This window comes from Watersipora subatra, chromosome 6 (assembly GCF_963576615.1).
Source record: "Watersipora subatra chromosome 6, tzWatSuba1.1, whole genome shotgun sequence".
NCBI classification, from domain to species: Eukaryota; Metazoa; Bryozoa; class Gymnolaemata; order Cheilostomatida; family Watersiporidae; genus Watersipora; species Watersipora subatra.
In genome coordinates, this window is record NC_088713.1 from 30539658 (window position 1) to 30564140 (window position 24483).

At 38.1% G+C, this 24483-nt stretch overlaps 1 protein-coding gene across 1 annotated transcript in view; it reads right to left on the reverse strand.

Moving 5' to 3' along the window:
* LOC137398593 (uncharacterized) overlaps positions 1 to 24483 on the reverse strand; it is a 46116-nt gene that overhangs the window by 14375 nt on the left and 7258 nt on the right. The window contains exons 2-4 of the mRNA XM_068084754.1: positions 20287 to 20410; positions 16931 to 17190; positions 699 to 826 (exon numbers count right to left, since the gene is read on the reverse strand). Coding sequence (XP_067940855.1) covers positions 699 to 826; positions 16931 to 17190; positions 20287 to 20378 — 480 coding nt within the window. The 5' untranslated portion in view covers positions 20379 to 20410. The remainder of the gene's footprint in view (positions 1 to 698; positions 827 to 16930; positions 17191 to 20286; positions 20411 to 24483) is intronic.

A 24483-nucleotide genomic window follows, 5' to 3' on the forward strand; every position in this document is an offset into this window, starting at 1 on the left:
ATAATATCAGGCTATAATATCTTCACAGTTTAACGGCTAGCAATATGTATCAACTGGTAGAGATAATTCTCGGTTTCCCAATGCATATTTATGAAGAGATCTTTGACAAGTTGGAGGTAAGTTAACGGATTTACTGCATTCAAAGGGTTTAATGTCTCGCCACCGAAAAGAGAGGTCAAGTATAGGCGACATTAGCTTTGGCTGTAAAAAGGCTAAATTTATCTTCGCAAAAATCTGACGAGCCATTTGAAAAATACAACGCCAGCCTCTATTTGAACATCACCTTCAATTGAACGCCACTATAAAAAGGGTTTAAAATCACAGCGCCATGGCGTTCAGTTAGAGGTTTTACGGTATAAATATAAGAGTACAGTTGAAGATGCAATGAACATACAGTAAACCTCACAATGTGAGACTTCCGGGCGCTCGACTATTGGTTGCTTCTTTTATAGCTCCTCATGGTTGCTCGGCTACTCCCCTCGGTAGCAAGGTCAAATCAGCGGCCGCCCCTCGGTTGACTGGAAGTGTTACAGAGGGCCATGTCCTCTGACGAGTCAAGGCGTCAGTCACCCCGTGGTCGGCTTCCCTCTCTGACCGGGCTTTGATCTCGTCGATCGGTCAGAGATCAGTCACCACCCCACGATATAACATAGATTGTGATGAAGAATGCAAGGTTATAATTAATGGTAAAGACTTACCCAGGAGTAGGCGTACGAGTCATTCTTCATATCATACTTGTTCCACTCGGGGTCAAAAGGCAGGCACAAGTACTCAACTCCACCCCCTTTAAGATTCTGACTGCCAGAGGAGGAGCCGGCTCCAAACCCTAACGCATATATCCATATATTCATTTATACCATAGCACAGGTTATTGTATGCACAGGTTAATGTATGCACGGGTTCATAGCACGGGTTAATGTATAGCACGGGTTAATGTATAGCACGGGTTAATGTTAGCGCAGTTAGCATAGTTTTAGAGTCAGTAGCTATTGTCCACAAACACGCTAAAACCTTTCTAAAATGTTTTTCATTCAATTTTAATTATTTTAATTACAAGAAAGTACCTTTTATCACTACTGCCTCTCTACTACTACTATCTCTCTGTGTCATCATTAAGCAGTGATTTTCAATCACTGTGCCGCGGCGCATTAGTGCCATGAGAGATTGCCAGGTGTACCGTGATAAATTTCTCGAAGTACCTTTTTTAAAATTTAATTTTTACAACTTACAAATTTTACTATTCATTCTCTGTAAATATCATGTCATTGCACGGTGTACTTCGTGTAAAGACTGGAAGAGTAATTTACCGCAAAACCTTTATTTGAACGTTATGGCCTTCTATTTTTTAACCCTTTTTATATGATGGCGTTTAACGAGAGATGATGTTCAATAAAAGGGTGGCATTCAATTTTTCAACTAGCTGCTCAACATTTTGGTAAGTTAAACTTCATTTAATGAATAACGAATAATAAAATATCAACCAACATGAAATTATAAACAAAAAATATAATACAAAACATATAATACAAAATAACATGGTGACTACTGGCAAATATAAAATGTTTGTTGTTGAAAATCACAGGTGTCCTTTAGTGGGATATTGCCGAAGGCGAGGCGAAGCCGAGCCGTAGGCTACACACACACACACGCACGCACGCACGCACACACGCACACACACACAAAAACAACAAAGGTCATGTGCCATTTGCAGGGGTGTTAAAGCAGGACACTAGGCTAGCAGCGGCCATTTTGAAAACAGCAATCCGGCAGTCTCAAATTAATAGGGACAAGTTTTGAAAAACCATAAAGTGAGTTGTACAAGACATGACTTAAAACTTGGAATAGTTTGACATGATGGGTGGTACTGTCGATTGGTTTAGTTTTTGTGTGTGCTGCTCATCGGATTGGTGAGATATTTGGATGCAAACTTTATTTTTGTTCATAACTACGTTGAACTTTGTTGTTTTTGTGTGTGTGTAGCCTACGGCTCCCCTTCGCTTCGCTCCGCCTTCTTTTCAGCAATATCCCACTAAAGGACACTTGTTTTGAAAATTAAATGATACATCACTATTGCAACAGTACTCGTCATTCTCTAGAACTGTCGGTTAGTTCTAAAATCGCTCTAGAATCATCGTCGAATAGTTGAATGTCATTTTATTGGTGATGTCAGCATTAGCCCACGCTTGTTGGAGACACTCCTGTCCAGTCTTAATCGCGCGTCTGAGCTGAAACGATGGATATTGTTATCCTCAGAGCCGTTCAGAGCATCGGTCAGTCTATACCTTGAATGACTTGCCGATTAGCATCTTCGGATTCGTCCCTGCTCGACGAGTCTGCCAAAGTTTATAAGTTCTCGTAGTGCTCTGAAGTTTAACACACAACTTACGTCATAGGAGCGTTTTGATTGAATGCCCAGTCCTCGATGAAGTTGGTTCGATATCCAGGCACCATGATCTAGGTGCGTCTATTCGCGTGTTTGATGCATGGTCAATGCATTTAATATTGGCCCACAAACTCCAAGTCCATCAAAATCGGACAGGTCGTTTAGTACAGTACGCGAATTGAGCACCTTTGATTACTGATGAATGTCAGTATCGTTCAATTATAGGTGACCTTCAAATAAAGAGTGGTGCTAGGATATTGGCTTTGTGTTCATCTAAACAAGCCCAGGTTTCACACTGACTGAGTATAAATAAATTGAGAAACTATATTGTGATTAAATATACTGCAAAGGTTTTTAAATGTAAAAATGTGCCCTGGCTCAAAAAAGGTTAAAAACACACTGCCTTAAAGCACTGTTCACTATGGAGAAGTAAACATAGAACTACACCAAGTGAAGGAGTAAACATAGAACTACACTAAGTGAAGGAGTAAACATAGAACTACACCAAGTGAAGGAGTCAGCATAGAACTACACCAAGTGAAGGAGTAAACATAGAACTACATCAAGTGAAGGAGTAAACATAGAACTACACTAAGTGAAGAAGTAAACATAGAACTACACCAAGTGAAGGAGTAAACATAGAACTACACCAAGTGAAGGAGTAAACATAGAACTACACCAAGTGAAGGAGTAAACATAGAACTACACTAAGTAAAGGAGTAAACATAGAACTACACCAAGTGAAGGAGTAAACATAGAACTACACTAAGTGAAGGAGTAAACATAGAACTACACCAAGTGAAGGAGTAAACATAGAACTACACCAAGTAAAGGAGTAAACATAGAACTACACCAAGTGAAGGAGTAAACATAGAACTACACCAAGTGAAGGAGTAAACATAGAACTACACCAAGTGAAGGAGTAAACATAGAACTACACTAAGTGAAGGAGTAAACATAGAACTACACCAAGTGAAGGAGTCAACATAGAACTACACCAAGTGAAGGAGTAAACATAGAACTACACTAAGTGAAGGAGTCAACATAGAACTACACCAAGTGAAGGAGTAAACATAGAACTACACCAAATGAAGGAGTAAACATAGAACTACACCAAGTGAAGGAGTAAACATAGAACTACACTAAGTAAAGGAGTCAACATAGAACTACACCAAGTGAAGGAGTCAACATAGAACTACACCAAGTGAAGGAGTAAACATAGAACTACACCAAGTGAAAGAGTAAACATAGAACTACACCAAGTGAAGGAGTAAACATAGAACTACACCAAGTAAAGGAGTAAACATAGAACTACACCAAGTGAAGGAGTAAACATAGAACTACACCAAGTGAAGGAGTAAACATAGAACTACACCAAGTGAAGGAGTAAACATAGAACTACACCAAGTGAAGGAGTAAACATAGAACTACACCAAGTGAAGGAGTAAACATAGAACTACACTAAGTGAAGGAGTCAACATAGAACTACACTAAGTGAAGGAGTAAACATAGAACTACACCAAGTGAAGGAGTAAACATAGAACTACACCAAGTGAAGGAGTAAACATAGAACTACACTAAGTGAAGGAGTCAACATAGAACTACACCAAGTGAAGGAGTAAACATAGAACTACACCAAGTGAAGGAGTAAACATAGAACTACACCAAGTGAAGGAGTAAACATAGAACTACACCAAGTGAAGGAGTAAACATAGAACTACACTAAGTGAAGGAGTCAACATAGAACTACACCAAGTGCAGGAGTAAACATAGAACTACACCAAGTGAAGGAGTAAACATAGAACTACACCAAGTGAAGGAGTAAACATAGAACTACACTAAGTGAAGGAGTCAACATAGAACTACACTAAGTGAAGGAGTCAACATAGAACTACACCAAGTGAAGGAGTAAACATAGAACTACACCAAGTGAAGGAGTAAACATAGAACTACACTAAGTGAAGGAGTCAACATAGAACTACACCAAGTGAAGGAGTCAACATAGAACTACACCAAGTGAAGGAGTAAACATAGAACTACACTAAGTGAAGGAGTCAACATAGAACTACACCAAGTGAAGGAGTCAACATAGAAACTACACTAAGTAAAGGAGTAAACATAGAACTACACCAAGTGAAGGAGTGAACATAGAACTACACCAAGTGAAGGAGTCAACAAAGAACTACACCAAGTGAAGGAGTAAACATAGAACTACACCAAGTAAAGGAGTCAACATAGAACTACACCAAGTGAAGGAGTAAACATAGAACTACATCAAGTAAAGGAGTCAACATAGAACTACACCAAGTGAAGGAGTGAACATAGAACTACATCAAGTGAAGGAGTCAACATAGAACTACACCAAGTGAAGGAGTAAACATAGAACTACACCAAGTGAAGGAGTCAACATAGAACTACACCAAGTGAAAGAGTCAACATAGAACTACATCAAGTGAAGGAGTAAACATAGAACTACACCAAGTGAAGGAGTAAACATAGAACTACACCAAGTGAAGGAGTAAACATAGAACTACACCAAGTAAAGGAGTAAACATAGAACTACACCAAGTGAAGGAGTCAACATAGAACTACACCAAGTGAAGGAGTAAACATAGAACTACACCAAGTGAAGGAGTCAACATAGAACTACACCAAGTGAAGAAGTAAACATAGAACTACACCAAGTGAAGGAGTCAACATCGAACTACACCAAGTGAAGGAGTAAACATAGAACTACACTAAGTGAAGGAGTAAACATAGAACTACATCAAGTAAAGGAGTCAACATAGAACTACACTAAGTAAAGGAGTAAACATAGAACTACACCAAGTGAAGGAGTAAACATAGAACTACACCAAGTGAAGGAGTAAACATAGAACTACACCAAGTGAAGGAGTAAACATAGAACTACACCAAGTGAAGGAGTAAACATAGAACTACACCAAGTAAAGGAGTCAACATAGAACTACACCAAGTGAAGGAGTAAACATAGAACTACACCAAGTGAAGGAGTCAACATAGAAACTACACTAAGTAAAGGAGTGAACATAGAACTACACCAAGTGAAGGAGTGAACATAGAACTACACCAAGTGAAGGAGTAAACATAGAACTACACTAAGTGAAGGAGTAAACATAGAACTACATCAAGTGAAGGAGTAAACATAGAACTACACCAAGTGAAGGAGTAAACATAGAACTACACTAAGTGAAGGAGTAAACATAGAACTACACCAAGTGAAGGAGTCAACATAGAACTACACCAAGTGAAGGAGTCAACATAGAACTACACCAAGTGAAGGAGTGAACATAGAACTACACCAAGTGAAGGAGTAAACATAGAACTACACCAAGTGAAGGAGTCAACATAGAACTACACCAAGTGAAGGAGTAAACATAGAACTACATCAAGTGAAGGAGTAAACATAGAACTACACCAAGTGAAGGAGTGAACATAGAACTACACCAAGTGAAGGAGTCAACATAGAACTACACCAAGTGAAGGAGTAAACATAGAACTACACCAAGTGAAGGAGTAAACATAGAACTACACCAAGTGAAGGAGTAAACATAGAACTACACCAAGTGAAGGAGTAAACATAGAACTACACCAAGTGAAGGAGTCAACATAGAACTACATCAAGTGAAGGAGTAAACATAGAACTACACCAAGTGAAGGAGTAAACATAGAACTACACCAAGTGAAGGAGTAAACATAGAACTACACCAAGTGAAGGAGTAAACATAGAACTACACCAAGTGAAGGAGTAAACATAGAACTACACCAAGTGAAGGAGTCAACATAGAACTACATCAAGTGAAGGAGTAAACATAGAACTACACCAAGTGAAGGAGTAAACATAGAACTACACCAAGTGAAGGAGTCAACATAGAACTACACCAAGTGAAGGAGTAAACATAGAACTACACCAAGTGAAGGAGTAAACATAGAACTACACCAAGTGAAGGAGTAAACATATAACTACACCAAGTGAAGGAGTCAACATAGAACTACACCAAGTGAAGGAGTAAACATAGAACTACACCAAGTGAAGGAGTAAACATAGAACTACACCAAGTGAAGGAGTCAACATAGAACTACATCAAGTGAAGGAGTAAACATAGAACTACACCAAGTGAAGGAGTAAACATAGAACTACACCAAGTGAAGGAGTAAACATAGAACTACACCAAGTAAAGGAGTAAACATAGAACTACACCAAGTGAAGGAGTAAACATAGAACTACACCAAGTGAAGAAGTAAACATAGAACTACACTAAGTGAAGGAGTAAACATAGAACTACACCAAGTGAAGGAGTCAACATAGAACTACACCAAGTGAAGGAGTAAACATAGAACTACACCAAGTGAAGGAGTCAACATAGAACTACACCAAGTGAAGGAGTCAACATAGAACTACACTAAGTGAAGGAGTAAACATAGAACTACACCAAGTGAAGGAGTAAACATAGAACTACACCAAGTGAAGGAGTAAACATAGAACTACACCAAGTAAAGGAGTCAACATAGAACTACATCAAGTGAAGGAGTAAACATAGAACTACACCAAGTAAAGGAGTAAACATAGAACTACACCAAGTGAAGGAGTAAACATAGAACTACACCAAGTGAAGGAGTAAACATAGAACTACACCAAGTGAAGAAGTAAACATAGAACTACACTAAGTGAAGGAGTAAACATAGAACTACACCAAGTGAAGGAGTAAACATAGAACTACACCAAGTGAAGGAGTAAACATAGAACTACACCAAGTAAAGGAGTCAACATAGAACTACACCAAGTGAAGGAGTAAACATAGAACTACACCAAGTGAAGGAGTGAACATAGAACTACACCAAGTGAAGGAGTCAACATAGAACTACACCAAGTGAAGGAGTCAACATAGAACTACACCAAGTGAAGGAGTCAACATAGAACTACACCAAGTGAAGGAGTCAACATAGAAACTACACTAAGTAAAGGAGTAAACATAGAACTACACCAGGTGAAGGAGTAAACATAGAACTACACCAAGTGAAGGAGTCAACATAGAACTACACCAAGTGAAGGAGTCAACATAGAACTACACCAAGTGAAGGAGTAAACATAGAACTACACCAAGTGAAGGAGTCAACATAGAACTACACCAAGTGAAGGAGTAAACATAGAACTACACCAAGTGAAGGAGTCAACATAGAACTACACCAAGTGAAGGAGTAAACATAGAACTACACCAAGTGAAGGAGTCAACACAGAACTACACCAAGTAAAGGAGTAAACATAGAACTACACCAAGTGAAGGAGTAAACATAGAACTACACCAAGTGAAGGAGTCAACATAGAACTACACCAAGTGAAGGAGTCAACACAGAACTACACCAAGTAAAGGAGTAAACATAGAACTACACCAAGTGAAGGAGTAAACATAGAACTACACCAAGTGAAGGAGTCAACATAGAACTACACCAAGTGAAGGAGTCAACATAGAACTACACCAAGTGAAGGAGTAAACATAGAACTACACCAAGTGAAGGAGTCAACATAGAACTACACCAAGTGAAGGAGTAAACATAGAACTACACCAAGTGAAGGAGTCAACATAGAACTACACCAAGTGAAGGAGTAAACATAGAACTACACCAAGTGAAGGAGTAAACATAGAACTACACCAAGTGAAGGAGTCAACATAGAACTACACCAAGTGAAGGAGTAAACATAGAACTACACCAAGTGAAGGAGTGAACATAGAACTACACCAAGTGAAGGAGTGAACATAGAACTACACCAAGTGAAGGAGTCAACATAGAAACTACACTAAGTAAAGGAGTAAACATAGAACTACACCAAGTGAAGGAGTAAACATAGAACTACACCAAGTGAAGGAGTGAACATAGAACTACACCAAGTGAAGGAGTCAACATAGAAACTACACTAAGTAAAGGAGTAAACATAGAACTACACCAAGTGAAGGAGTAAACATAGAACTACACCAAGTGAAGGAGTCAACATAGAACTACACCAAGTGAAGGAGTCAACATAGAACTACACCAAGTGAAGGAGTCAACATAGAAACTACACTAAGTAAAGGAGTAAACACAGAACTACACCAAGTGAAGGAGTAAACATAGAACTACACCAAGTAAAGGAGTCAACATAGAACTACACCAAGTGAAGGAGTAAACATAGAACTACACCAAGTGAAGGAGTCAACATAGAACTACACCAAGTGAAGGAGTAAACATAGAACTACACCAAGTGAAGGAGTCAACATAGAACTACACCAAGTGAAGGAGTAAACATAGAACTACACCAAGTGAAGGAGTAAACACAGAACTACACCAAGTAAAGGAGTAAACATAGAACTACACCAAGTGAAGGAGTAAACATAGAACTACACCAAGTGAAGGAGTGAACATAGAACTACACCAAGTGAAGGAGTAAACATAGAACTACACCAAGTGAAGGAGTGAACATAGAACTACACCAAGTGAAGGAGTCAACATAGAACTACACTAAGTGAAGGAGTAAACATAGAACTACACCAAGTGAAGGAGTAAACATAGAACTACACCAAGTGAAGGAGTCAACATAGAACTACACCAAGTGAAGGAGTCAACATAGAACTACACCAAGTGAAGGAGTCAACATAAAACTACACCAAGTGAAGGAGTAAACATAGAACTACACCAAGTGAAGGAGTAAACATAGAACTACACCAAGTGAAGGAGTAAACATAGAACTACACCAAGTGAAGGAGTCAACATAGAACTACACCAAGTGAAGGAGTAAACATAGAACTACACCAAGTGAAGGAGTAAACATCGAACTACACCAAGTGAAGGAGTCAACATAGAACTACACCAAGTGAAGGAGTCAACATAGAACTACACCAAGTGAAGGAGTAAACATAGAACTACACCAAGTGAAGGAGTGAACATAGAACTACACCAAGTGAAGGAGTGAACATAGAACTACACCAAGTGAAGGAGTCAACATAGAAACTACACTAAGTAAAGGAGTAAACATAGAACTACACCAAGTGAAGGAGTAAACATAGAACTACACCAAGTGAAGGAGTGAACATAGAACTACATCAAGTGAAGGAGTCAACATAGAAACTACACTAAGTAAAGGAGTAAACATAGAACTACACCAAGTGAAGGAGTAAACATAGAACTACACCAAGTGAAGGAGTCAACATAGAACTACACCAAGTGAAGGAGTAAACATAGAACTACACCAAGTGAAGGAGTAAACATAGAACTACACCAAGTGAAGGAGTCAACATAGAACTACACCAAGTGAAGGAGTAAACATAGAACTACACCAAGTGAAGGAGTGAACATAGAACTACACCAAGTGAAGGAGTGAACATAGAACTACACCAAGTGAAGGAGTCAACATAGAAACTACACTAAGTAAAGGAGTAAACATAGAACTACACCAAGTGAAGGAGTAAACATAGAACTACACCAAGTGAAGGAGTGAACATAGAACTACACCAAGTGAAGGAGTCAACATAGAAACTACACTAAGTAAAGGAGTAAACATAGAACTACACCAAGTGAAGGAGTAAACATAGAACTACACCAAGTGAAGGAGTCAACATAGAACTACACCAAGTGAAGGAGTAAACATAGAACTACACCAAGTGAAGGAGTAAACATAGAACTACACCAAGTGAAGGAGTCAACATAGAACTACACCAAGTGAAGGAGTAAACATAGAACTACACCAAGTGAAGGAGTGAACATAGAACTACACCAAGTGAAGGAGTGAACATAGAACTACACCAAGTGAAGGAGTCAACATAGAAACTACACTAAGTAAAGGAGTAAACATAGAACTACACCAAGTGAAGGATTAAACATAGAACTACACCAAGTGAAGGAGTGAACATAGAACTACACCAAGTGAAGGAGTCAACATAGAAACTACACTAAGTAAAGGAGTAAACATAGAACTACACCAAGTGAAGGAGTAAACATAGAACTACACCAAGTGAAGGAGTCAACATAGAACTACACCAAGTGAAGGAGTCAACATAGAACTACACCAAGTGAAGGAGTCAACATAGAACTACACCAAGTGAAGGAGTCAACATAGAAACTACACTAAGTAAAGGAGTAAACACAGAACTACACCAAGTGAAGGAGTAAACATAGAACTACACCAAGTGAAGGAGTCAACATAGAACTACACCAAATGAAGGAGTAAACATAGAACTACACCAAGTGAAGGAGTCAACATAGAACTACACCAAGTGAAGGAGTAAACATAGAACTACACCAAGTGAAGGAGTGAACATAGAACTACACCAAGTGAAGGAGTGAACATAGAACTACACCAAGTGAAGGAGTCAACATAGAAACTACACTAAGTAAAGGAGTAAACATAGAACTACACCAAGTGAAGGAGTAAACATAGAACTACACCAAGTGAAGGAGTGAACATAGAACTACACCAAGTGAAGGAGTCAACATAGAAACTACACTAAGTAAAGGAGTAAACATAGAACTACACCAAGTGAAGGAGTAAACATAGAACTACACCAAGTGAAGGAGTCAACATAGAACTACACCAAGTGAAGGAGTAAACATAGAACTACACCAAGTAAAGGAGTAAACATAGAACTACACTAAGTGAAGGAGTAAACATAGAACTACACCAAGTGAAGGAGTAAACATAGAACTACACCAAGTGAAGGAGTAAACATAGAACTACACTAAGTGAAGGAGTCAACATAGAACTACACCAAGTAAAGGAGTAAACATCGAACTACACCAAGTAAAGGAGTAAACATAGAACTACACTAAGTGAAGGAGTAAACATAGAACTACACTAAGTGAAGGAGTAAACATAGAACTACACCAAGTGAAGGAGTAAACATAGAACTACACTAAGTGAAGGAGTCAACATAGAACTACACCAAGTAAAGGAGTAAACATCGAACTACACCAAGTAAAGGAGTAAACATAGAACTACACCAAGTGAAGGAGTAAACATAGAACTACATCAAGTGAAGGAGTAAACATAGAACTACACTAAGTGAAGGAGTAAACATAGAACTACACCAAGTGAAGGAGTCAACATAGAACTACACCAAGTGAAGGAGTAAACATAGAACTACACCAAGTGAAGGAGTGAACATAGAACTACACCAAGTGAAGGAGTGAACATAGAACTACACCAAGTGAAGGAGTCAACATAGAAACTACACTAAGTAAAGGAGTAAACATAGAACTACACCAAGTGAAGGAGTAAACATAGAACTACATCAAGTGAAGGAGTAAACATAGAACTACACCAAGTGAAGGAGCAAACATAGAACTACACCAAGTAAAGGAGTAAACATAGAACTACACTAAGTGAAGGAGTAAACATAGAACTACACTAAGTGAAGGAGTAAACATAGAACTACACCAAGTGAAGGAGTAAACATAGAACTACACCAAGTGAAGGAGTAAACATAGAACTACATCAAGTGAAGGAGTAAACATAGAACTACACTAAGTGAAGGAGTAAACATAGAACTACACTAAGTGAAGGAGTAAACATAGAACTACACCAAGTGAAGGAGTAAACATAGAACTACATCAAGTGAAGGAGTAAACATAGAACTACACCAAGTGAAGGAGCAAACATAGAACTACACCAAGTAAAGGAGTAAACATAGAACTACACCAAGTAAAGGAGTAAACATAGAACTACACTAAGTGAAGGAGTAAACATAGAACTACACCAAGTGAAGGAGTAAACATAGAACTACACCAAGTGAAGGAGTAAACATAGAACTACACTAAGTGAAGGAGTAAACATAGAACTACACCAAGTGAAGGAGTCAACATAGAACTACACCAAGTAAAGGAGTAAACATAGAACTACACTAAGTGAAGGAGTAAACATAGAACTACACCAAGTGAAGGAGTCAACATAGAACTACACCAAGTGAAGGAGTAAACATAGAACTACACCAAGTGAAGGAGTAAACATAGAACTACACCAAGTGAAGGAGTCAACATAGAACTACACCAAGTGAAGGAGTAAACATAGAACTACACTAAGTGAAGGAGTAAACATAGAACTACACCAAGTGAAGGAGTAAACATAGAACTACACCAAGTGAAGGAGTAAACATAGAACTACACCAAGTGAAGGAGTAAACATAGAACTACACCAAGTGAAGGAGTAAACATAGAACTACACCAAGTGAAGGAGTCAACATAGAACTACACCAAGTAAAGGAGTAAACATAGAACTACACTAAGTGAAGGAGTAAACATAGAACTACACCAAGTGAAGGAGTCAACATAGAACTACACCAAGTGAAGGAGTAAACATAGAACTACACCAAGTGAAGGAGTAAACATAGAACTACACCAAGTGAAGGAGTCAACATAGAACTACACCAAGTGAAGGAGTAAACATAGAACTACACCAAGTGAAGGAGTCAACATAGAACTACACCAAGTGAAGGAGTCAACATAGAACTACACCAAGTGAAGGAGTAAACATAGAACTACACCAAGTGAAGGAGTCAACATAGAACTACACCAAGTGAAGGAGTAAACATAGAACTACACCAAGTGAAGGAGTCAACATAGAACTACACCAAGTGAAGGAGTCAACATAGAACTACACCAAGTGAAGGAGTGAACATAGAACTACACCAAGTGAAGGAGTCAACATAGAACTACACCAAGTGAAGGAGTCAACATAGAACTACACCAAGTGAAGGAGTAAACATAGAACTACACCAAGTGAAGGAGTCAACATAGAACTACACCAAGTGAAGGAGTCAACATAGAACTACACCAAGTGAAGGAGTGAACATAGAACTACACCAAGTGAAGGAGTCAACATAGAACTACACCAAGTGAAGGAGTCAACATAGAACTACACCAAGTGAAGGAGTAAACATAGAACTACACCAAGTGAAGGAGTAAACATAGAACTACACCAAGTGAAGGAGTGAACATAGAACTACACCAAGTGAAGGAGTCAACATAGAAACTACACTAAGTAAAGGAGTAAACATAGAACTACACCAAGTGAAGGAGTAAACATAGAACTACACCAAGTGAAGGAGTGAACATAGAACTACACCAAGTGAAGGAGTCAACATAGAAACTACACTAAGTAAAGGAGTAAACATAGAACTACACCAAGTGAAGGAGTAAACATAGAACTACACCAAGTGAAGGAGTGAACATAGAACTACACCAAGTGAAGGAGTCAACATAGAACTACACCAAGTGAAGGAGTCAACATAGAACTACACCAAGTGAAGGAGTCAACATAAAACTACACCAAGTGAAGGAGTAAACATAGAACTACACCAAGTGAAGGAGTCAACATAGAACTACACCAAGTGAAGGAGTAAACATAGAACTACACCAAGTGAAGGAGTAAACATAGAACTACACCAAGTGAAGGAGTCAACATAGAACTACACCAAGTGAAGGAGTAAACATAGAACTACACCAAGTGAAGGAGTCAACATAGAACTACACCAAGTGAAGGAGTCAACATAGAACTACACCAAGTGAAGGAGTAAACATAGAACTACACCAAGTGAAGGAGTAAACATAGAACTACACTAAGTGAAGGAGTCAACATAGAACTACACCAAGTAAAGGAGTAAACATAGAACTACACTAAGTGAAGGAGTCAACATAGAACTACACCAAGTGAAGGAGTAAACATAGAACTACACCAAGTGAAGGAGTAAACATAGAACTACACCAAGTAAAGGAGTAAACATAGAACTACACCAAGTGAAGGAGTCAACATAGAACTACACCAAGTGAAGGAGTAAACATAGAACTACACCAAGTGAAGGAGTAAACATAGAACTACACTAAGTGAAGGAGTCAACATAGAACTACACCAAGTAAAGGAGTAAACATAGAACTACACTAAGTGAAGGAGTCAACATAGAACTACACCAAGTGAAGGAGTAAACATAGAACTACACCAAGTGAAGGAGTAAACATAGAACTACACCAAGTAAAGGAGTAAACATAGAACTACACCAAGTGAAGGAGTCAACATAGAACTACACCAAGTGAAGGAGTAAACATAGAACTACACCAAGTGAAGGAGTCAACATAGAACTACATCAAGTAAAGGAGTCAACATAGAACTACACCAAGTGAAGGAGTGAACATAGAACTACATCAAGTGAAGGAGTCAACATAGAACTACACCAAGTGAAGGAGTAAACATAGAACTACACCAAGTGAAGGAGTCAACATAGAACTACACCAAGTGAAAGAGTCAACATAGAACTACATCAAGTGAAGGAGTAAACATAGAACTACACCAAGTGAAGGAGTAAACATAGAACTACACCAAGTGAAGGAGTAAACATAGAACTACACCAAGTAAAGGAGTAAACATAGAACTACACCAAGTGAAGGAGTCAACATAGAACTACACCAAGTGAAGGAGTAAACATAGAACTACACCAAGTGAAGGAGTCAACATAGAACTACACCAAGTGAAGAAGTAAACATAGAACTACACCAAGTGAAGGAGTCAACATCGAACTACACCAAGTGAAGGAGTAAACATAGAACTACACTAAGTGAAGGAGTAAACATAGAACTACATCAAGTAAAGGAGTCAACATAGAACTACACCAAGTAAAGGAGTAAACATCGAACTACACCAAGTGAAGGAGTAAACATAGAACTACACCAAGTGAAGGAGTAAACATAGAACTACACCAAGTGAAGGAGTAAACATAGAACTACACCAAGTGAAGGAGTCAACATAGAACTACACCAAGTGAAGGAGTCAACATAGAACTACACCAAGTGAAGGAGTCAACATAGAACTACACCAAGTAAAGGAGTAAACATCGAACTACACCAAGTGAAGGAGTAAACATAGAACTACACCAAGTGAAGGAGTAAACATAGAACTACATCAAGTGAAGGAGTAAACATAGAACTACACCAAGTGAAGGAGCAAACATAGAACTACACCAAGTAAAGGAGTAAACATAGAACTACACTAAGTGAAGGAGTAAACATAGAACTACACTAAGTGAAGGAGTAAACATAGAACTACACCAAGTGAAGGAGTAAACATAGAACTACACCAAGTGAAGGAGCAAACATAGAACTACACCAAGTAAAGGAGTAAACATAGAACTACACTAAGTGAAGGAGTAAACATAGAACTACACTAAGTGAAGGAGTAAACATAGAACTACACCAAGTGAAGGAGTAAACATAGAACTACACCAAGTGAAGGAGTAAACATAGAACTACACCAAGTGAAGGAGTAAACATAGAACTACACTAAGTGAAGGAGTCAACATAGAACTACACCAAGTAAAGGAGTAAACATAGAACTACACTAAGTGAAGGAGTCAACATAGAACTACACCAAGTGAAGGAGTCAACATAGAACTACACCAAGTGAAGGAGTAAACATAGAACTACACCAAGTGAAGGAGTAAACATAGAACTACACTAAGTGAAGGAGTAAACATAGAACTACACCAAGTGAAGGAGTAAACATAGAACTACACCAAGTGAAGGAGTAAACATAGAACTACACCAAGTGAAGGAGTCAACATAGAACTACACCAAGTAAAGGAGTAAACATAGAACTACATCAAGTGAAGGAGTAAACATAGAACTACACCAAGTGAAGGAGTAAACATAGAACTACACCAAGTGAAGGAGTAAACATAGAACTACACCAAGTGAAGGAGTCAACATAGAACTACACCAAGTAAAGGAGTAAACATAGAACTACACCAAGTGAAGGAGTAAACATAGAACTACACCAAGTGAAGGAGTCAACATAGAACTACACCAAGTGAAGGAGTAAACATAGAACTACACCAAGTGAAGGAGTAAACATAGAACTACACCAAGTAAAGGAGTAAACATAGAACTACATCAAGTGAAGGAGTCAACATAGAACTACACCAAGTGAAGGAGTAAACATAGAACTACACTAAGTGAAGGAGTAAACATAGAACTACACTAAGTGAAGGAGTAAACATAGAACTACACTAAGTGAAGGAGTAAACATAGAACTACACCAAGTGAAGGAGTAAACATAGAACTACACCAAGTGAAGGAGTAAACATAGAACTACACCAAGTGAAAGAGTAAACATAGAACTACACTAAGTGAAGGAGTAAACATAGAACTACACTAAGTGAAGGAGTAAACATAGAACTACACCAAGTGAAGGAGTAAACATAGAACTACACCAAGTGAAGGAGTAAACATAGAACTACACTAAGTGAAGGAGTAAACATAGAACTACACCAAGTGAAGGAGTAAACATAGAACTACACCAAGTGAAGGAGTAAACATAGAACTACACCAAGTGAAGGAGGAAACATAGAACTACACCAAGTGAAAGAGTAAACATAGAACTACACCAAGTGAAATAGCCAACACTCTGGAGTCCCTACGATTTACTGGGTAATTCTATATATACCGATTACTCATGACGATCTCTCACAGCGCACAGGACTGACAAGTGTACAAGTGCCAATAAAAAGACCTAAATACCTGAATAGACCAAATCCGAGCTTGATGAGCAGGTTTTCCTGCCCCACCTAACATAAGAAACGAAGGGCTGAAATGGAGGAGGCGGCACATCAACCTGTTTAGAAGTGGCTGGTTGGGTTTGCTGGTTGCTTTTTAATTCAGCGATCTCTGCTTGCATTTGGTTCCATCTCACCGCCACTCCGAATATGGTTCCAATGACGAGAAACAAGGCGAGGATGCTGATGACTATTGGCACAGCCGAGTAAGCATCTCGGAAGCAGCTGAAATGCACATGAAGAGTCAGCTCTAGATCCATCTAAACAGTGAAACATTATAGGGTAGTATTATAGCCTACATTTTCCCTATCCCATCAGATGGGTGATCATTAGATGGGTGATTACACTGTACACTCACAAGTGACAATAGAGTTTAAATGATAGTTCTCTGTCTAGCTCAGTCAAAAAACCGTAGCGTCTTCTCACATTCAATATTTCGACATTAATGCTTAATTTGGATTATATCAAAGTTAATTTTTAATTGAATTATTGATGCAAATTAGCCAACACAGAATTAATTTTTTCAATTATTAATGCAATTTTAAATTATTAATTAATTAGTAATATAATTTACCGTAAAACTTCTGATTAAACACCAATTTCATTTGAAAACGTTTGTCATAAACGCGAAGCGGCATCTAAAACAACGCCACTATTATAGGAGAAGGGTTGGAAAATACGATGCCACCATCTCTATTTGGCCACCACTTTGACATTCATCGATCTTAACAAGCCCATAATAAAATGTGATCAGTAGAAATGTTTCCACAAAAAGGTACGAATAATGACTCAGTTACATCATTAACAAATAATTCTTTAGTTGGTGCTATGATTTTAGTGGCGATGTGTTTGAGAAGATCAATTGTCCCAATCATCAGAACTACACTCTGATTTGAAGTTACCAAAATTTAAATCATATCCAATGTTTTTAGATTCATCCACAGTGTGGTTTACAATCGTCCCTGCAGACTTTAAAGCGTTCTGATGAACGATGAGAATACTTTTCAGAAACACCGTACGACGTAGTAGCTGCCACTGTTATGACGGATCAGTGTTCGTTTTTCGACTCCAAAGCTTTCGGTTAAAAAAAACTTGCTTTGAGATTGCTCATAATAATAAAACATCGAAAGTGACACCATCGAAAGAATTAATAACTATATCCAGCTAATAGTAGTTCTTTGTTTACTTCAGTATGATATTTCAACGTATATAAAAATGGTTCAGCAAAAATGCTGATGCCGACAGCACTAATTTCGCTCCGCCTGAAAAAGAGTGTAAAATACAGGCGATATTAGCATTGCTGCACCCGTAAAAGGCCTAAATTTATCTTCCCAAAAATTAAGTGAGCAAGTCGAAAAAGAACCCTTCATTTGAACGTCACCTCTAATGCAATGCCTCTAGGAGGGAAGGGTTGAAAAAAACAGCGCCATGGCGTTCAAATAGAGGTGTTACTGTAATTGCAGTCTCTTGCGCTCTGTCAATGTCTACTATTTCTACATTGCGCCAATGTCTACTTACTGCTGATCATATGATATAATCTTAATCCTTCGTGTTCCATCAAGGCTGGTGCACACTATATCACAGTATGTCGACATTAATACCACAATACATCAGTGATCATCTGCGATAATAATGTTCACACTATTGCAAACCCATCTATGTATGCATCAGCGAATAGTTTGTGGCATAACATTTCCATACAATGCAGTCAAAGAAACAAAGAAACGCTAGTCCCACAGGAACTATCGTAGAAGAAAGTATAGAACTAGCAATCAGCAATCCCTGTCGCCGAAGTGGTACATAATGCGCAGGCTGTCGAGGATGCTCAGTGAACCAACGGAAGTTTGACTAGCTCAATTTTTTCCGATGTATCCACATTGCTTCGGCGATACCATCGGTTTATGATGCATATAGTTGACGAACAACTGCCGGGAGGGCAACACTAACATATGGCGATATAGTGTGAACCAGTCGTAGAACGATCATGTAAATCATGATCGGCTGCATGTAGATGAGAAGAATCTAAATGGGTACAAAAGAACACCTACACGTTGGTCTCGGTACAACATTAGTTGCTAGCAGTGATCTTAACACATTTATTGTTAATATAGAAATTGATGTTTATTGCTAAAATTAAAATTTGTGCATGTGTTAATGAATAAAATTAACAAGTAAAACAGGCTGTTCAATGTTAATAACTCTTTTGTTAATGAAGTTAATTGGCTGCACAGCTTGTTCACCTACAATGAATTTATCATCATTGGGACATATATTTGCAGCGAGAGTTACTAATTTGATTGTAAACTTTGTCACTATGAACTTCAATTCATTATCCCGACACCTCCGCAGTACTATTAGATTACAAACTTTGAAGTCACGTCTGTTTAATTGACTCAATATTTCCACTTTCTGTCTTTCTATTTTTGTTTTTGGCATGTAATGAAAAGCATCCTTTCGTTAATGACTACTAATGCTTATGAAAAGTTATACATACATGCAAACAAGAAATGTGGAAAGAGCAGAAACCATCAGAAACTAGCTTCTTTCTGCATGGTATCTGGTATTGGTTATTTCATAATATCGCTTGTAAGAAGGAATAAAATGAAAAACTAAAGTGTTATTAATATAAAAGAAATCCAAGTAGTGTGCTTTCCATTTGTTCATACAAAAGATAACTTCAACTAGTACAAGTCAGTGTAACTTCATCCAGTGCAAGTCAGTGTAACTTCATCCAGTGCAAGTCAGTGTAACTTCATCTAGTACAAGTCAGTGTAACTTCATCTAGTACAAGTCAGTGTAACTTCATCCAGTACAAGTCAGTATAGCTTCATCTAGTACAAGTCAGTGTAACTTCATCTAGTACAAGTCAGTGTAACTTCAACTAGTACAAGTCAGTGTAACTTCATCTAGTACAAGTCAATGTAACTTCATCTAGTACAAGTCAGTGTAACTTCATCTAGTACAAGTCAATGTAACTTCATCTAGTACAAGTCAGTGTAACTTCAACTAGTACAAGTCAGTGTAACTTCATCTAGTACAAGTCAGTGTAACTTCATCTAGTACAAGTCAGTGTAATTTCATCTAGTACAAGTCAGTAAAACTCAATCTAGGATTCTGAGTTTGATCCGTCATATGACAGCGCTATCATCTAATGCATGTTCCGGAACAGAACCAATTCGTATGCAGAGAGGTTTTACTGTAAGTAATAGATCAAGGTAGAGGGTGACGCTGAAAGGAGCATTCATGTATCTACATTCCTGGAAGCAGACCTAAGTCACAGTCCTACCTACAGGTCTAGTACCTCGATCTAAGGTCTAGTACCTCGGTCTAAACCTGCTGAAGCTTTTCCTTGTTGAGCTGCTGCTTGTATCCCATATCCTTGCATTGTCACTTTCGTCTGTTGTAATCGACATAGTCCAAGTTCTCTACTATGAGTAGTCTTAGTCTACAAACAATCACCAACCCAGTAAAGGTCCAAACACATTAGGCGATTTTATTGCGAGCGTCATGAGGAGGGCGGATATATCGCTGGCGTGTGCATAAACACACTTGAGCGATTCACTAGCAAACGATATAATTGGCACGCCCACAAACTGCCAATAAAATTCCGTATCATTAGTTTCTTCGGAGTTGTTAATAAATTTAGGTCAGTCAATATGGCGTCGTCTAGGCGACAACGTAAACAGCTTACGCATTTGTTATTAAACCTATCTCACTTTCACAGATTGTACACTGCCTACACTATAAGGAGACATAAGAAAAAATGATTATTGCATTTTTAACTATAATGTTTTTACTATTTTTATACATATTTTATTTTGTAGTGGTTTTTTATATTTAGTATATTAAATATTTACCGTTCTCAAGATGGTCAACCTGCGCAACGATTGACTCCAAATGTTGGTTTTCAACATAGATTTTTTGTAATTTTTGTTTGTTATGGTGCACAGGACTGGAAGTGCTATTATTAAATTTATGAACAATTCAGTGTTCGTTCTGAAGATGTTTCAATCGTAACAAAATAGCAAATTGTCGCTGCTGTACGTTGGTGAACAGCGATAAGAAATAATTACCCGCCATAAAATTGCATTCTGGTAAAAGCCAACCAATCGAAATGCATCTCGCTAGCGATAAAGTTGTGTAGAGAAAGTTTAACGTTATTGCTCTGCATGAGCACGCTGAGTAAATTCTAGCGCAGATTAGCGCCCACGCAGCGCGATGTCGCTCTAAATATCGCCTAGTGTGTTTATACCTTTACTAACTTGCTTCATTTGATGAAATGTCGAAGTGAGCTAGGAAGACGCTGTTTGCTCTGCGCATACGTCCTTGACACGTATGAGCGATCCTTTGAAAATCAAGCCTGCTCTCAGCTTAGCTTAAACCATAACTGTCACGTACAACTTTTATTGTATTTACTAGGTAAATCAGACTCGCTGATTCTGATTTTGTAGTTAAAATAAAGATTGATCCACTAACTTTCAGAGTAATGAAGGCTTTTTTACAGCGTTTTAATTTCGGTCTCAAAAACAACGCGATCGGCACAACAAGCTCCGCCCATAAATACGTGACGTAACCTAGCTTTTTAGGAACAATATTTAAAGGTTGACTTGCAATAAAATTCACATTACAGTTATTTGATATCAAAAGATTCACCATGCCTTACTCTGTTGCGTTGTAAGTGCCAAATATGTGGAAATGTGATTGCAAGCTCTTTAAATCTCAAAAACGAAAAGCCGCCATAGATTGGAATCAGTTTAATTCTCTGACGTAGTCATGAAATTTGGTTATTTTCTTGTCATGTTTTTACGTGAGTTGAAAGGCCAATAAAAAGCTCAATATAAAACTTATCGTAGCACTAGTTTATGACAAACACTTCGGGTTTTACCGAAAACCCCGTATCAAATATAGATGCTCGCTATTTTACAGTTTGGTTTCGGCTTGATCTAATCGTCAAGCCGTAATCTGATCATGTGACCCAATACATCGCAAATAATTTCTGCAGCACTTTTCGATTATCACAGGTGACCAACAGGCTCGTCATTATTATCAGACAATGATATGTATTCCTTCAAGCTAGGGTTAAAAAGTTTAACAAATCTTTATGGTAAGTTATAAGATATCAGTGCTAAAAGTGACAGCATTACAATGATGAAAAAATAGACGCGTAAGAACAATAGACATGGTTTTATTGAATGCATGAAGTATATTTGCGAAAATATTTTGACGAATGAGGATGCATGAAAGTGTAAACAGAAACCATCTTGTAACAACTACGTCCCATTTGAGGCGTTTTGGAAAGAGAATCCAAACTATGGTGGTCTCGTGTGGCCGTGATTAACTGTTCGTTTTTGAGCTTTTAAGAGCTTGTAATCACATTTCCACATATTTTGCACCCACAACAGACTAAGACATGGTGAATATTTTGATACCAAATGACTGTAATGTGAATTTTGTTGCAAGTCAACCTTTAAGTAGGGATGTTTAGACTGATTTAAAATGATAGAGATTTAAGCTCCTAGCAGTTCATGCGCGGTAGAAATACAATTATATGTAATTATCAGCTGTGGAAGTTTATTTAGGACACTGTAGTAAATGGATGGCAGAGCTCAAGTTGAAACTACATGAAATCCTAGCACAGCAATGAATTAGTGAATTTCATTTTCATTTGGTTTTATCAAGTGATATGATGATCCCTTTACTGATGAAATATAAAAACCATGTGAAATATACTAATCCAATCATCGCCTCTAATAATGTATGAATACTTGCTCAAGTCTGGCCAGTGAGAAAGGATTACTTATAATTAGAAATTAAAACAATAAAATCCTTTTGGGAAAAAGCTTCAAGTTTGCAAACTAATATTTCATTTATTGGGCACAAGCCAAAGTAGTTGGATTGTTAGAATTCAGTTTATCAAGTTTTTTGTGTTTTGCAAAGTTAAAGTTGTGCCTCAAATTTCCGACATGCCTTGCAAACAGGATCCTGTTTGGCAGTTTTTCACTCGAACTGCAAAAGGCAAAATTTAATAGGTGTGCTGTCGTAACGCGAGGTCACGCAAATAGGCTTAAAGCTCACGTAGCAAAATGTTAAGCTGACAACACCAATTTAGACAGTGTTGCTAGTATTCAGGTGATAGAAGTTGAGTCATCTGCCACTGCTCCAAACACTAGCAATACATCTGCATTATGCTTTACTCTACATTACCATACGACTAATCACTGGGATTAAAATTCCTACTTATATATAGAACTGTATGTAAAATATTCACTTTATGTGATAAGATTTCTGCTCTGTATTTCATCGATCATGTTTGATTAAAGACTCATTTTGAAATTTCCATATGTTATCTCTCTTTTTTCCCATTACAACTCCCACAGTAGCATCTTTAACATATGATTCCATATATGTATGTTCAATACTCAATCATGCAGCTATAGTAAGTGATGTTAATTAGACTTAAAATTGCAAAAACCCTGGTAAAATTATACAGACCGTAAAAACCGGCTTCAACCATAAAAACTGGTTTAAACCGAAAAAAACCTGTTTTTTTTCATAAAAACCGTGGTTTTTTTCCAACCCTGGTTTAAGAGGCATCCGCTTACAAGCAGAGGCTGTGCATGTCTCTAAAAGCATTGTTGCACAAACAATGGTGTGATCTGGAGTGAGTCTAGTGGACATGAGTGAGTCTAGTGGACATGAGTGAGTCTAGTGGACATGAGTGAGTCTAGTGGACATGAGTGAGTCTAGTGGACATGAGTGAGTATAGTGGACATGAGTGAGTCTAGTGGACATGAGTGAGTCTAGTGGACATGAGTGAGTCTAGTGGACATGAATGAGTCTACTGGACATGAGTGAGTCTAGTGGACATGAATGAGTCTAGTGGACATGAGTGAGTCTAGTGGACATGAGTGAGTCTAGTGGACATGAGTGAGTCTAATGGACATGAGTGAGTCTAGTGGACATGAGTGAGTCTAGTGGACATGAATGAGTCTAGTGGACATGAGTGAGTCTAGTGGACATGAATGAGTCTAGTGGACATGAGTGAGTCTAGTGGAAATGAGTGAGTCTAGTGGACATGAGTGAGTCTAGTGGACATGAGTGAGTCTAGTGGACATGAATGAGTCTAGTGGACATGAGTGAGTCTAGTGGACATGAGTGAGTCTAGTGGACATGAGTGAGTCTAGTGGACATGAGTGAGTCTAGACCACAGCTGCTCAGGTCACATACAAGTAAAAGCTTTCCAAAGTCGACCATAAGATGTTTATAATTGGTGTTGCTACAAACTATGAACAATCGCTTGTTTATAGTTTCAAAAGTCGTCAATTGTCGGTCAAAGGTCGACCAAAGGTCAGATAAGTAGTGAGTGTGGAATGACAAAAATAAACAAGCAAATGTTTGTAATCAGCAAGCGATCAGCTGAAATTAAGTAGATGACAACTCCTACTAAGCAGCAAGCAGCCCATACAAAGAAACTTTAGAGAAGTGACTGAAAATCCTTTGGCAGTTCTCTAAAGGCGT